Source organism: Anser cygnoides, chromosome 10, assembly GCF_040182565.1.
Source record: "Anser cygnoides isolate HZ-2024a breed goose chromosome 10, Taihu_goose_T2T_genome, whole genome shotgun sequence".
NCBI lineage: Eukaryota > Metazoa > Chordata > Aves > Anseriformes > Anatidae > Anser > Anser cygnoides.
In genome coordinates, this window is record NC_089882.1 from 13,656,629 (window position 1) to 13,671,896 (window position 15,268).

Below are 15,268 nucleotides of genomic sequence, written 5' to 3' on the forward strand. Positions count from 1 at the left end.
CAGGAAACCCACTGTGTCTGCACATCTCCCGGCCTAGAGCTTGCAGAATAGGACCCTGAGTTTTAAACTCTTCCGAAGTAACTCATTTGAAACACCCCACCAGGCTGTACCAGCCCTCCTCCTCGCTCACAGCGATCGTGACCTAACAGAGGTTATCCCGAGCAGTCTCTGGTGAGATCCTACAAGGTTTCCCACCCGCCCTAGCCTAGGAACAGGCGCAGATCTGTTACCGCCTCGCAGCTCAGAGGTGGTAAAACACGGATACGCTCAGTGAGCTGCCTGCAGCCATCTGTCCTTGCCGTGGAGGAGAAAGCATCTGCGAGCATCTGGAAATCAGCAGCCCTGGCTTTGCAAGCAGCTACCGAGCGCGCCGCAGGCAGCCCGGCCGGACAGGAGCCTGGTAACAAGGCTGGCACCGTCCCACGCTGTCACCAAGCAGCTGGGACAAAGCGACCGGCCGGCGGGCTCTGCGGCACGGCAGGCGGGCAAGGAGAGCAGCCCCGCTGCTCCCAGCCCCTGAGCAAGGCATTAAAATCCCATTTGCCTAATGGAGACTTATAGGGCCAGCCCGACCTGTGCGACGGGGCCGCCCTACTCGAACGCAGCAGTCGCATCTCTCCAGCCAGGACAGATGTCTGCACACTGCTCAAGATGCTCAGCACCCTTGGAGACACTCAGCACCCTGGCACCACAACTGGCACAGCCACGAGGGCAGTACCACCGTTACCCCGTGGATGTGCACAAGCACGGCACAGCCATCCGTCGGCACCAATTTCAAGTCTGCCTGGCTCCCCTCTCTCAGCATCAGTCACCCCCACCTGGGATTTTTCTCCTTTGCCTGTGCCACCGCCCGGGTTTTGCTTCCACGCTGCTCGTGGCCGTGGGTTTGCCTCTCCCCACGTGCCAGGGGCATTTTGGTGATGGGCCAAGCACACCACAGCATCACACAAGCGCCAGTGCTCGCGTCCTCCCTGTCGCCTCCGCTTGCCAGCCCCCCAGGACCAAAAAGACGAACCCCAGCAGCGGTTAAGAACCTGAATTTCAGGAAGCAAAACCCAGACAGCAGGCGTGGGAGCAGTGGGAAGAACCGCGTCTCGGCTGTCCTTGGAAACAGCTGGGTAGGGTGGCTGTCGGAGGCAGGGGCTGGACGAGGGGGCTCTGTGCCAGCCCCACGCAGGCTCCCCTGGGGCCCCCAGCTCTGCAGCTCTCATATCCGAGGAATTCCCCTCTCCTCGTGCTCCCCGCCCTCGCCCTGCAATTGTTCTCTGGCTTCGCAGGGGGATTTCCCATTCACCCACCTCACGCTGGAGGCAGGCGGGGAGCCTGGCATCCCGGCTTTATCTTTAAAGGGGACTCATTTCCCAGAGAATGCTTTAAAGAGGAAGCTTAATGCTTACAAAGACAACCTCCACATCTGCACACAGGCACTCCGGACACAGGCTGATTCATTAGACTATCAAAGCCGCCGAGTGGTCTTCAATCGCATGCGTCTGATCAATGCCCCATAGGAAGCCCCCGAGGGAACCACGCAGGCCTCCAGCCCAGTGCTCCCCATCCCAAGCCCACAGGGGCAGCCCCGCGAGCTTGTGGATACCCTCCCGCATCCCTCTCTGCAAAGGACCCAGTTTTCTGCACTGAACTCCAGGTTTCCTCTTCTCCGTTCAATGCAGATGGTGGCTCTACCAGCAACCCCCTCCCTGATGCACAAACCTTCAGGAGAAAAAGACCCAAAACCTGGAGAAAAATACCCCAAATGTCACAACCTGGAAAAAATGTGCCTGAGCCCCAGAGGAGCTTTCCAGGTGACCCAGAGCAGGAGGAAAGCCTTCCCCAAGGACACTATGCGCTGTCTTTCCATGCACAGGAGCGCTCCACGTGCTCCATAGGGCATGAACTGGTGACAGGGGTCTTGGTGCAGATCCAGCACTCTCCACATCGTCCCGCCAACCTTTAGCAAAAATCCCCCTGCTGAGGAATTCAGGAGCGTCTGACCCCAATCAGCCAATGCCCCTGACCCATGCACACCCCCTGTGCATGAAGCAACCAGTGTTTGCGACCAGATCCCTCCCTGCCTCATCATACGATAGTTTTACCCATCCTCAAACACCTTGTGGCCTCAAAAGCCTGCTGAAATTCCTGCCTGCTGTGAGATGCCCTGCCTCCAAAGAAAGGCTCAGTGAGACAAACCCCCACCTGCCTCCTTGGCTGCATCTCCGCCTCCTCGCAGGCTGCGGCAGGAGCCGGGCGCAGGCCTTGTCCTCGTCGCTCTTAACAGGAAACGATTTGTTTTCATCACAAACAAACCTTGCTCATTTCTCAATCACAACATGCTCTGCCTCCTCGCTCTCCCCTCGAATCCAGCAGAGCTAGGACGCGGCCCTGCTGCGGGGCTTTTCTGCAGGAGGAGCTGGAGCAGCCCTGGTGCAGCGCCTGGTACCCCCAGCACACCCCTCTCCGTGTTGTTACACCATTTGTTGTGATTTACACCCTTTCTGCGTCACCTGGGGATCGCCCACATCAGCCCAGCTCCCAGAAAAAGGGGACTGAAAACAGTCCGAAGTCACGGCATCACCTCCCTGCTGAAGAGGCTGGTGCCAAAGGGATCCCTTGTTGCAAGCAGCCAGCTGGAAGCGTCCTGTAAAGGGGCACGGCGCCTGCTCGCTCCCTGAAAACCACAAGGCATATCAATCAGGCAACCCAAAACAAGAGCTATCCCGAGCATCTGAGTCTGTACTAAGAATTTCAGGCTGCAGGTGTTAGAAAGGGAAAATCAGAGAAAGAAGAGGCACCTGATGAAAGCCTGAAAGGCACTGCGAGTTGCGGGAAGGAGCCTGGAACAAACCCTCAGGACCTTCTGCCTTGGAAACGCACGGGGAGAGAGTCGTGCGAGGCTGTAAGGAGCAGAGACCTGGGATGCTTGCACAGCATCCGACCCGCAGCCACCAAAAGGCAGTGTGCATTTTGCAGATGCCTTTACAGGCATTTGCTGAAAACCGTAGGGGTCAGACCCAAAGCCACACAGGTGGAGGAGCATCAGCTCCCCAGGAGCTGCTCCGGCTTACACCAGCAGAAGAGCTGCCTTGCAATTCCTCTATCTTTCCCCAGCAGTTTGAAAATCTCACCTAAACACTTCATCCTCAGCTGAGGAATGATTTTGACGTGCGGGCCTCTGGCTCCCAACCCAAGCAAAGCTGCCCGAATGTAAAACAAAAACATAATGCACGGTCATCAGAGAACTCCACAGGAAAAACATTAGCCTCGTGGAAAAGCACATTGTTCCTAATACAGAATTTATCAGGCTGACTTATAGATTTTCCTCCGCAAAATATGAAACCTGGATCTGAAAGGCTATTAACTCCAAAGAGATCCATTAAAGACGCCTGTCTGCAAATGGTATTTAAAAGTATTGCATCACCCTCGAGATTGTCGTGTTCTTTGGGTATGATTCGACTGCAGGTCACATAGTTAAAACTGCCTCCAAACCCTAAAATTCTTGACGTAAAGAAAATAATAATAATGTTCACCAGCCTAGAACGTGGACTTTTCTATCAGCTCCAACCGGAGCCCATAAATATTAATGCATCCATAATTAGCCTTTTTAAATAATGCATCCAAAATTAAACATCAACGCGGTAATAAATCAGTCAGGGCTCTTTGTTGTAGGTTTGTTGGGGAAGAGGGGGGTTGGTTTTTTGCTCCTATGTCAGGCACATAAAATAAAATGCCAATTCCCTCCCCAGCCCTTCCCGCTGGACTAAAACGCTGTGGCCCTCGTTGGGCTAATCCCATCCTCCTCGTACTTAAAAGTCTCGTTTCTATCGTTTAGAAAAATAAAAGTCGCATCTGCTTCCTGATTTGCAAAATAATGACATGCAGCCACCCTGAGCCAAAGCTGAGCTCATGTTATTGAAACCACACAACGTGAAGGGAGACAAAGCTCAGCTCGGGAGGCAAGGTGAGTGCGAAAGTCAAGTTTGCAAACTCCCTCCTCCCTCGCTCCCCCTCCTCGCCGCCGCAGCGCTCCCTGGAGAAAATCCTGCTGCTTGCACCGGCGCAGGCAGGGCAGAAACCCAGGGGCTGCGATGCACAAGGCTTGCAGGGTCCCAGTGGAGTGGCGACAGCTTCATTTTGCTTTCTCACCTCGATGTCCCTGGGCCTTTCGGAGGCAGGCCTCCCTGCACGCACCCGGCTGGGGTGCCCGCATCTCACCTGCCTTCCCCTGATCCACGTGGGAACCACAGCTCGCTCGCCGAACACAACCTCCTAAGCCAGGCTAGATCCTCGGCAAAAAGCTGTCCCAAAGAGATCACTCCGCATTTGCTTATCTATAATTACTGATCAGCCCGAGTGCCACCATCCGTGGGAGTTTGCTGGCAGAAGGAAATTGCTCGCATTCTCCAGCTCCAAATCCTTTGCCCGAACACATCCCAGCATCTTTTCTAGCGTTCCCCGGCGCAGCCCTCTCCCCGAGCACGCTGCCCACAGCTCCTCATCAGCAGCTCGCTCCTAGAGACTTCAGCCACCGTGCTTAGACAGCACGTCAATAATCCACACCTCCTGTTTTATCCCGTGCACATCTCAGACCGCCTAAAAACCCGTACTTGAAGTAGGTTTCAAGGCAGCCTGACGAGAAAGCAGATTCACAATCGCTTCCAGCGAGGCAATCCTCGGGTAAAGGCCCCACGACACGCAGCAGGTTCCACGCGGCGCTGCTGGGACTTCCCAGCTCCCTCTCCACATGGCTGGAAGCAGGTACCCTCGGAGGAGAACACGGGCTCTCCTTCTGCATAGCCAAGTCGCCCCTGTTAACTGTTTCCAGGGATAACAAGACGCTTGGCATTTGCAGTCACATGGACTGCTACAGCCTGCAATGCAGTAAATTCGCTTTTTCGAACTGAAAGCCCTGCTCTTAAGCGAGGTTCAGGCCCTGATGCTGCGTGTTCCCACATGCCCAAACCAGCTGTGGGCCCTCTGGTCACTGTCCCAGCTTACAAGGGCAGGAGGAGGAGGTTCCTCACTGCCAGTACCGCCACACTCCACTCTCCTTTCTTCTTGCAGCATCAGCACCCACAAACCGAGGTCTCCCTCTGCCCAAGGCTCACGCTGTCCAGCCAATCTGTCCCCAGAGCACACTCACGAAGCCCAGGTCACTTACGACTGATGGACGCTGCAGTTGTAGAACACAAAATCCACAGAGGCAAATTTCTTCCCCGTCTCTTTAGATTTCAGGTAGAGCTTCACCACGCGCTTGTCCCCTGGGAGAGAGCAAGGCAGAGAAGGGCATCAGAAAGGACACGGTGCGCAGCCGAGCATTCAGCCCAAGGCTTGTGATGGGCTGGAAGGATCTGGGCAACAACTCCGCTCATCCCAGTCAACTAACAAAACCTCCAGATCTGGAAATACGAGGAGGGTGCCCACCCCCACCCACCCAGCCACCAAACGGGTCAGCAAGGGACAGGCACAGCACCAAGCCCCTCCAGCGAACTGCAGCCGTCAGCATGGAGGCAGCTGTCCTGAAGTACGCCAGTGGTGCTGGAGGGGAACTTAACAGTTTAGGGGGCATCAGCATCCTAAAGTCTGTGGATATGTGCAGTACCTCTGCCCAGAAATGGCCCACAGCTGGGGAACGAGGCCAGGGTGCCCCATAATTAGCAGGACTGCTGCACGAACCATTGTAGTGCCAGCATGTAGCTGTGCCATGGCTTGGAAGAGAGCGAGGAGCTCAAGGACAACACCGCTCCTCAAGAAGCAGCGAAGTCCTTTTCCTCCTACACCCCAAGAATCCTGCTCGGACCCCGGGGATCACTGTCACGGGAGGGCTGCCCTCCTCGGTGCCTGGCTACGGGGCAGCCGCCAGGACAAGGTTGGCCCTGGGCTTTCTTCCAACCCCACGCCCAAGAGAGCCGAGCTCACCGCGGCCCCTGGTGATGGGGATGACGTCCTTGGCAGAGGGAGAGCTGCAGTAGATCCTCCCGTCCTCGATGCGGCTCTCGGACTCGGTGAAGTCTTCGAAGGAGCAGTTGACTCCTGCCGAGAGGTCTGGGACGTTCCAGGCCTGCAGGACCAGCTGGGGAGAGAGAAGGCGAAGCATTGCCCCAGGAAACTACCAAAAGGACTCCTTTGTGGCTGCGATGAGCAAACCCAGCCAACGGAAAAGACCACGGGGGTGCGATCCCACCTCCCTCAGCCACACGTGCTGGGGAGACCTGCCCCAGGCAAGCACCACCCACCTCCAGGACCTCCCCAGGCAAGCCAAGAGCACAGAATTAAATGGGTTAAAGAGGGAACGAATCACAGCCTGACATCCTCTGCCCTCTCCTGCACCACAAACCATCACGCCTCACCTCCCTACAGAGACCAAGCCCAGTGTTTGGCTAAAGCATATTTCAGAGAAAGGCATCCACTTCTGCAGACATCAAGAGGGGAGGAATCCACCTCTTCCTTTGCAAATTCATCGCCGGGGTCAGCAGTTCTCGCTTTACAAAACGCTCGCCTTATTTCTCATTTGAATTTTTCTCAGCTTCCAGCCATTAGTTCTTGTTATGCCTTTCCTTGATAGATTAAAAAGCCCTTTAGTCCCTGATATTTGCTCCTTGTAAAGGCACTTATACTCTGTAATCAAGTCACCTCTTAATCTTCTTTTTGATAAGCTAAGCAGATTGAGCTCTGGAAGCCTCGCACTGGAAGGCATTTTCGCCAGCCTCCAGCTCATTTACATGATGTTTACCAAAGGGTTCAGCCTGCTCCTTCAAACACTCACTCCGGCCCGAGTGCCGCGTCCTGGTGTCGATCACACCGGACCCCCGCGTCGCGCCCAGCCGGCAGGCACAGAAATAACCACAGAGAGCTGAAAAGCGACGAGCTCAAAACCCCTCCCGGCTCGCAGCCTGCCCCCGGGAGCCCTTCCTGACACAGCAGCGCACCGAGGACACCGCGCGGCCCCGGGATCCCGTCCAAAGGCACCGCTTTCCAGGACACCTCTCGAAAGCCGACCTTCCTCCTCGAGGTCTCACTCTGGTTTTGAGGTATCGGCACCAAACCCACTCCCTCTGCTACACCAGCCCCGCTCCAACCCCACAGCTCGGCGTGGGGATCGCATCCCCGGCGCCACGTAGCGCGGCACCCCTCGTGTCCCCTGTGGATCTCACCAGCAGCGCCCCCACGTTTATTTCCACGTTCCCAACGACAGCGCGAAGGGCGGCCGAGCCGCCCTCCGATCCCCGCAGAAGCGCTTGCAGAACGTTGCCGCTCAGTGACAATTCCCCTCTGACAGCGACTCGGAGATCTGTCACGGAGCCAGTTCTTAATCCACTTAACACGTGCTTTATCAATATTGCATAATGCTAATTTTTAATCAGGATGTTGTGTTGTACCGAGTCAAACGCCTTGTAGAAGGCTAAAGACATCACATCCCCGCAGTCCCTCTTCTAATTCGAGTCGTAATTTCATCAAAGCACAAAATGTGGTTTGTTTGACAGAAAACCACATGGACTGGCATTAATTACATTCCCATCTTTGATTCTTTATCACTTGTATCTTGCATCGTTTTTTTCCACTAGTTTTTCCTCGACCCAGTGTCAAATCAAGCCAACTGTAACCATTTGGCCATCCCCTGTGCCCTTTCTGCATCTGGGCAGGAAAACAAGCACCTCCTTTCTTGCCTGGACTTTATTTATTGCAAAGCCACTTCTGCAAGCCAAGGAATGCTCTGGCCATCTCCTTCAGGACTCCTGAGTGCCAGACATCCAGACCTGGCAGTTTTTGAGAGTTTATTGCTAGTATACGCTGTTTCGCATTCTCTTTACAGTGCTAATGGCCTGGAAAATACTTGGTGGAAGCACATCATCCTCTCTGCATAGACAGGTCTGTGCATCTAAGCCTCATCCCAAAATATCCACTACTGGCCGCTGTCAGAGACAGGATATCGAGCTAGATGGATCCCTGGCCTACACATGGCACTTGTGATGTTGTTATTTATATTACGGAGAAATATTTATTGCTCCGCTATGTCTTTTCTGAATAATAATCAGCTGCTCTATTACCTCCATCCAGCAATAGGCCAGCCCTCATCAATCCCCTGCACTTTGCTCCACTTTATTTGTATCAGACCTCTCTTCCCTTTCCTCCCTCTTTGTTGTACCCTCGTTATTTATTTTAATTGCTGCCCGCCCGGTTCGGCAGCTGCCTGGGCAGCAGGGGTGCTTACCGGGACCTCCGACATGGTGACCGAGATGTTCTTGGGCTGGACGGTGAGCTGCACGCACTGCCGCAGGTCGGAGGCGAAGCGCTGCGGCTCGTCCGCCCGCTCGCACCGGTCCTTGCGCGAGCATCTGCGGGGGGGACGAAACGCGGCGGTGAGCAGACAACGAACAGGCTGTGAGACACCCTGCTGCGGGACGTCGTGTCCGGCTAGGGACCTCGAATGCTCAAGGTAGGGCTAGGAGCTCAGTTTTCCCCTCGTGCCAGCACCCCCGCCCCGCACGGCCGTGCTCACACCCCTCGCATCTCGCCCCGCAGCCGCCGTGCCCAGCGCGCACGTTCAGAGCCCGCGACGCTCCATCACCTCCCACCCCGGGCGCCTCGCCTGTCCTCACAGAGCAAACAACTCCCTCCCGCTGCTCTTCGTGCTTTCCGCAATATTATTTCATTACGGGAGGCGTTTTAATTAGACAGCAGGCAAAACGGAGAGGGAGAGCAAACCGTGCGTGCGCCATACGGTGCCGGCTGAAGTGGGAGGAGGCGAGGAGCTGGCACAGCCGTAAGAAGCCCCTCGGGGGGCTCCAGACCCCACGGCTGGGTGCGAGGACCGGGCTAGTGGTGGTGCTGGACACGGTTTACAAATCTCTGGGGCTGTGGGACCGGCCTGAGGTACTCACATGTTGTGCAGGACGCACCAGCCGCAGTGGGGGTCCCGGGAGCCCAGGCACAGCTCGCAGCTCTCGTACTGCTCGCAGCTCTCCACCGGCACCCGCGTCACCTGCGGGCAAAGCAGGGAGTGAAGCAGGGGACGGGCTGCTGGGCACAGCAGGGACAGCAAGGGGTGACACTGCCCGGCATCCCTCCTGCTCGCCGGGCTCAACGGGGCGCAGATCCAAGCAGGGAAAGGCTTGGACATCACACCGCTGAGTTTGGGAGCTCTGCATGGACAACATCTCCTGGCTGGCCCAGACGGAGAAACCTTTCTTTGCAGAGTTTAGGGAACGGCTCAGCCCCAGCTCCCAGCTCCTCCTGCACACCCCCGTGGCTGGCAGCCCCGCTCCAAAAGGGTTACGGCTCCTTTATTAATTGCTCCTCCACATTTGATTAAAACCCCCTCGTTCTCCGAGCCCTTCGAGCTCTGTTACAACTGTTCATTTAATTACTTTCCAGCAGCACTCTGATAACGCCACGCTGTCGTAGGGAAAAGAGCGGCTTTTATTAAGGAGCAGGGAGGAGAAGCAGGGGGATGGGGCAGGGGCTCGGGAAGCTGCCCGCACCATTTCTGTGCCTCGGTTTCCCCGCTGTTCCCGTGGGGCAGGACTCGCTCGGTAGCATTCCTAAAACAACCTCTGCCACCCGAGAAAAGGGGCACGGTCTCAGCCAGGGACCCCTCCTCCGTCCTGCCAGGCCAGGGGATGGGCTCAGCGTGACGTGGCCTGGCACTGCCCTAGCCTCAAATTCTGGAGCCCAAATCCCCTCTCTGCCTCACCTGCAAAGCCTCAGGTTTCCTGCAGCACAGCAGAAACCAGAGACAGGAACTGGGAGGAGGAGGGGAAAGGCTCCGCTGTCCCCGCGGGGCTGTCTAGACGAACGCGAGGCCGCTCTCCAGCATCCTCCTCCCTTCCAACCCTGCGGGCGAGCGGCCAGGAGACCTGCCGTGTTCCAGCTCCGTCCCACCCGTGTGCCCCTCTCTGGGCAGGCAGGCAGGGAGCTGATGGGACTCACGGCCACCCGGATGTCCCCAGCATTTCCTGGGCAAGAACAGCGCTGCCTGCAGCAAGGCTGCCCAAAAAGAAGGGCTGGGGAACCGGGCCACCGGCACAGGTTGGTGATGGGACCTCAAAAACAGCCCCTTGGGTCCCCTGCTCCTTGAAGAACAAGCATGGAGCTGCCAGTGTTGGTCTCAGCTCCCTCCTCCTCCTCTTCCTCCGCCACCCAGGCAGCGTGTGGGAAGGAGACAGGACCAGAGCGTGGCGAGGCTGTGAGCGCCCAGCCAGCCCGGCCCCACGCCTCCCAAACCTGCCACCGCCGCTCGGCACAAAGCCCTGACGCAGCAGGATCCTGCTTCCCCCGCCCCGGCGCCTGGCAGCCCTTTGATGGATTAACTCGGAGCAGCAAGCTCTCCGGCGAGCCTGGGATCACGCGATCCCCCGTACAGCCAGCTAAAACTCATCACGAGCCCCGACCGTGCTGCCGGGACAGCGGTTGTGTGCCCGTGCCTGATTTGGGTCAGGTTTGCACCTCTGGAGGGCTGCGAATTTGGGGTGGCACAGGCACGGACGGAGGCGTGCACGCTGAGGTTTGAGGGCACGCCGGCTGTGCTGGCTCCAGCCAACGTCCCCTCGGCCCCAAGGTGCAAAAGCAGCGACCCCAGAAGGGAAAAAGCTGCTCGGGGCAAGGAGCTTCTGCTAACCTGCAAATCCCTGCTCGGGGAGGGAGGGACGGAGCAGAGGAGGTTTATGGCCTCGCAGCAGGGAACACAGCCCTTGCAGCAGCTCGCTGGAAGGGTCGGGCAGCCCTCAGTCCTCAGGGGACGGGGATTTCAAGCAGCTGCTGCTAATGATGAGTGCCTGGGGCACAGACCACGGGGAGGAGAGGAGCAGCAGGGCAGTGTCTGGGATCTGGTGCCTCCGGGCGGTGTTTTTGCACAGGGGAGCAGGGAGGAGCTGCACATCCCCAGGCGGCGTGGGGACAAAGGTGACCGGGCGGCTCGGCAGCAGCTGGGGCCAGAGCCTGGGGAGCCGAGCCATTAGGCAACGGCAGGAGAGCAACCTTCTGGCAGGGCTGGTGGGGTCTGTCCCCAAGAGAGACACCAAAGGACGGAGAGAGAAGCACAGCACCAGGCGTCAGGGCGAAAGCAGCACAGGGAAGAGATGCACAACGCGTCTGGGGGCTGCCACCCGCACAGGGAACGGACAGGGGCACGTGGCAATGGGGTGGCTTTAGGGACAGCACCCACTGCTCCATGCTCACCTGCCTCAGGCTCAGGGCACCCTTGTCCGTGCTGCTTTGCCCCACCGGGTGCCTCGTGGGCAGCCACCGACCCCTGAAAGGGCCGGATCCCCGCCAGGGAGCTGCCCCAAAACATCCCCCGGACAGGCGCAGGCTGCAACCTGGGCTGCGGGGTCCGGCGAGCCGAGGGGCTGCAGCCCCCTCCCCTTACCTGCTTCTCAGTCATGGCATAGAGGTGCTGGCGGTCGGGGCTCAGCACCAGGTCTCGCAGGATGGAGCTGCCCTCGTGGGCCACCACGTTCTCGTACTGCAGCGCCTGGTGCTTCCTGTCGGCCGGCAAGTCCACCAGGATCTGCGGGGAGAGCGGAGGGGGTGAGCACGGCCCCGTGCATGCCTCACACCCACCCCGAGGGGGAGAAACAGGGAATGCAGCCCCTTAGGGGTATTGGGGGCAAGCCACGGCCACCGCACCACCACAAAGCAGCGCAGACCACAAACATCTCAGCCCTCTCCAGGAGGTCTCAGTGGCAGCAGTTCTGCTCTCTCCTTTTTGCATGTCGCCGCCGTTCCCATGTTTACACACATCCAAAGTCCTCACCCCGCACACGACTACACCCAACTCCCCACCACCCCGCTCTCCCCACCCCAAAACGCCCCCACAGAGGAGCCCAGCCTTGCCGTGGCCGTAAGGACAGCAGCTCACACCCAGTGCTGACATCTCCCCGTCCACCAAAGGAAACGCTCAGGCTCGTGGCTGGGGAAGTCCAAAGGGTCTTGAGGAAGCCGAGGGTCAGCAGAGGTTCAGAAAGCGCCTTTGTTCCTCGAGCGGGAGCGTGGCAGGGGCTCTGATCCCATTAGGGCTCACAATCACGTTAAGCAGCTTCCCAAGCGGGCCGGTTCCTCGCTGCACTGGCACTAACCCCATTAGGAGGCACCGCGGGGCCGGCGGCACCCACCGAGCAGGAGCCGAGCCCCGGCAAGGCTCTGCCGCTTCGGAGACCCCCAACCTTCCCAAAACACATCCCACCTTGATCCCGACCCCGCAGCCCCCCGGCAGGGCCAGACGCCGGCGTTTGCACGGTTCCCAATCCGAGGCTGCGGGGCCGGGAGAGCAGGATCCCGGTGCGCGGCTGATTAGCATGGAAATGTATGCGGCTCACAAACGAACCGGGGCCCGTTTAATTAGAGCGGCGCCTTTGATTCACCGCCAGCCTCCTGCACGCACCAGCCCCGGATTATTTTTAGGCGGTTTTACAAAACAAATGTATTTAATTAAGAAAGAGACCCCTGAGCAGCCAGGGAGCGTGGCGGCGCGCTCAGGGGCTGCCCTCGCCCCTCGGGACCCGGGTGCCAGCCTCGCAGGGCCAGACACAACTTTTTGGAGCCCTCGGCACAACCCAAAACCCCCGGTCCTTGCTGTTCCCCTCACCGGGACCCCGCTGGGCATTTTCCCATTACCGACAGGGCCCAATCCTGCCTCCCCACACCCCCCTTTTGGGTCACCCCCCTCCCGGCTCTCAGCCTCCCCGCCACAAAACCCTGCCCGAGGCAGCTCTCCGGAGGGCGAGTGCTATGGCAAGGTGACAAACGCACCTCTGCAGCCCTTTTACAGGCCGTAGCTGCGGCACGGAGGAATCGATATAGTTCTACCCTGGTCCTAAAATAGATCTACGGGGGGATGTTGCGCCGGCAGTAATTTTTAACTAGCGGGGTAATTTCCCCATTACGTTATTGCGCTGCGCAGTGCTGGGAAAGAGAAAGGGATGTATTAAAAGAACAACAGACATGATGCGCTTCCAGTTAATTTGAGGCTCCAGGAAGGACCTAAAAATAATGGCTGTAGTCCAAGAGGGCTGGGGCCAACACATCGGGGTGCTCTGGAGGGGGCCTGGGGGCCACCCCACACGCACACATGGGAATCCTCCCCTCCAGCACCTGCTGCAGCGCTGGGGAGCAGGAAAACGGGATTTGGAAGGGTCGGCATGGGTTCTTTGGGCCGTAACATGGTAGTTTCCCAGAGACATCTCTTACCGGCACAAGGGTGGCTTCCCCAGCCCTCCCCGCACGGCCGTGCCCACCTGCGGGGCTGGGGGAGAGGATGTGCTTTAATCAGAGCAGCCCCCTCGGAAGCACGTGCCTTCCTGCCCACCCTGCTTCCCTTCCCACCCAGGGGAAAACACAGCCACCGAGGGAAAAAAATACATATCTATTAACCTTTCTCCTCATCCTGACGCTGATATAATTACCCAATACTAATAATTACCCGCGCTAATTTCTCACTCCGGATTCCTGTCCTAGCTCGGCTTCCTCACGCGATTGCGGCCGAGCCGGCAGCGAGAAGGCTTCAGGATGGGGCTTTTCTTTCCCGTGGGGCTGGAAGGAGCCGCGGGGTCACAGCCTCTCCCCACCAACATGGAGATGCAGGAGGCACGGACTGGGATTTTTCCAGTCCCTGTGGCAATGGGGCACCCTACAGAAGGAAGAAGAGCCCACGGAGTTGGGCTGCTGTCTCCTTAAGCACCTGGAGGAGACTGGAGGCAAGAAATTACAAGCTGGCTGCTTGGGGGAACCGTCTTAAACCAGGGCTGGAGGCTGCCCTGCAGGACACGGGCGCACACCGTCCCCACGGCCACGCGGCACGGAACCAGCCCAACATCCCTGCAAGCTGCACCGGGCGGCACCGCACGGGGAGAGATTTTAAGAGCAGGTCCCCAGGAAGGCACAGAGAGGGCTCCCAGGGGTGGTCTCAGCTGGAAAAGAGGAGCTCTGACCCTACACAGCTGCTGGCTTGGGGAACCAGAAGGTCTCCCCACCTGGCTACAAGGCGTGCAGAGGTGCGGGGACAGCAGCAGCGGCCAGCCCAGCTCCTGCCTCGAGTCCGAAGCTCCACCTCAAAGCTCAGCTCTCCTTCGCCACCACGCCGCTGGAGTGCCCAAACGCTTTTGCCAGGGCCACCCCGCATCCATCCAGCGTGAGCAAAGAGCCTCTGGCCCGCGGACCTGGCACGGTCTGACACGATGAGATGCTACCAACGGATGGAACAAGCCACTCGAGGGTGGAGGACGCCACGAGAATGAGGTTGCTGCCTTGTACTCACCGCCGAAAATTCAATTGTGGGCAGAAGAAACGCGCGCCGGAGGCCAAATGTGCTGCGCTTCGACGCCCTGAACTTTCTCATCTGTTTCCACTTTTCCTCCTCCCAGCCCACATGGCCTGTCCCTTGTCCTGCACAACTCCACGAGACCGCAGGCTGGGACCTGAAACCAGCCCAAGAGGCAAGGAAACGAAAGGCCCCGGGGGAGTCACGGTGGCAGAGGGACAGCTCAGCCCGCGGCAGCGCATCCGCTCCCCGGGCAAGGTGCCCTCCGGGGCAAATGCGCCCCGAGAGTGGCCACAACCATTGTCAAAACGAGACAGGGAAAACCTCCCAGCGTGCTTACGGGCACCGGCAGTGGGTGAGAGGAGAGGAGAGTCTGCCTGGCCCACGTTTTGGAAAGACGGGCGATGAGATGGATGAAGAGCAGCAGCTGCGAGCGGCCGAGCCCCGGCTGGCGGCCGCCCAGCGCTAGCAGCGGGTCAGGAGGGGCCGGCGGCGCAGGACGGGGCTCTGCAGCTCGGGAACGCCAGGTGGGGAGGGAGAACGCGCAGCCGGGCAGGGAAAGCGGCCGTGAAGATGCCAAAGCTGCTTTGGGATTTAACGAGCACCAGCAGGAGCCCCAACGCGGGCGGCGAAGCACGGCGGCACGACCGCAGCGCCCGCTCGGGGCGCACGGCGGTGGCGACCCAGGGACGAGCTGGTGCCACCCGCGTCCCCGCGTGGGGACGACTCGCGAGCCCTCCACCCGCAGGGAAGAGGCAGCTCCTGAGCGGGGCCCTCCCACCGCAGGCTCTCCGAGCTTCCAGCCCCGGCGCCGAGCGGTACCCCGCCGACCCCTCCTCTTGGCACGAGAAGTGCTCCGCGCCGCTTTGTGCTCTTATCTGCACGCGGCTGTGATTAATTCTCAGTGGCTGGCAGCAGCTACAAGAGGAGGGCGCTTTCGCCCGCCTGCCACACTTCAAAGGCAGGGACTTATCTGCCTCAAACACACTCCGCAGCCTTTTCACGGGGACCCTTTCC

General features: G+C 58.8%; 1 protein-coding gene across 4 annotated transcripts in view; it reads right to left on the minus strand.

Moving 5' to 3' along the window:
• The window catches only part of PLXNA1 (plexin A1), a 110,786-nt gene that overhangs the window by 57,101 nt on the left and 38,417 nt on the right, over positions 1 to 15,268 (minus strand). For all 4 annotated transcript variants that reach the window (XM_067003462.1, XM_067003461.1, XM_048069038.2 and 1 more), the window contains exons 4-8: positions 11,363 to 11,503; positions 8,877 to 8,977; positions 8,207 to 8,330; positions 5,914 to 6,067; positions 5,156 to 5,255 (exon numbers count right to left, since the gene is read on the minus strand). In XM_067003462.1, coding sequence (XP_066859563.1) covers positions 5,156 to 5,255; positions 5,914 to 6,067; positions 8,207 to 8,330; positions 8,877 to 8,977; positions 11,363 to 11,503 — 620 coding nt within the window. The remainder of the gene's footprint in view (positions 1 to 5,155; positions 5,256 to 5,913; positions 6,068 to 8,206; positions 8,331 to 8,876; positions 8,978 to 11,362; positions 11,504 to 15,268) is intronic.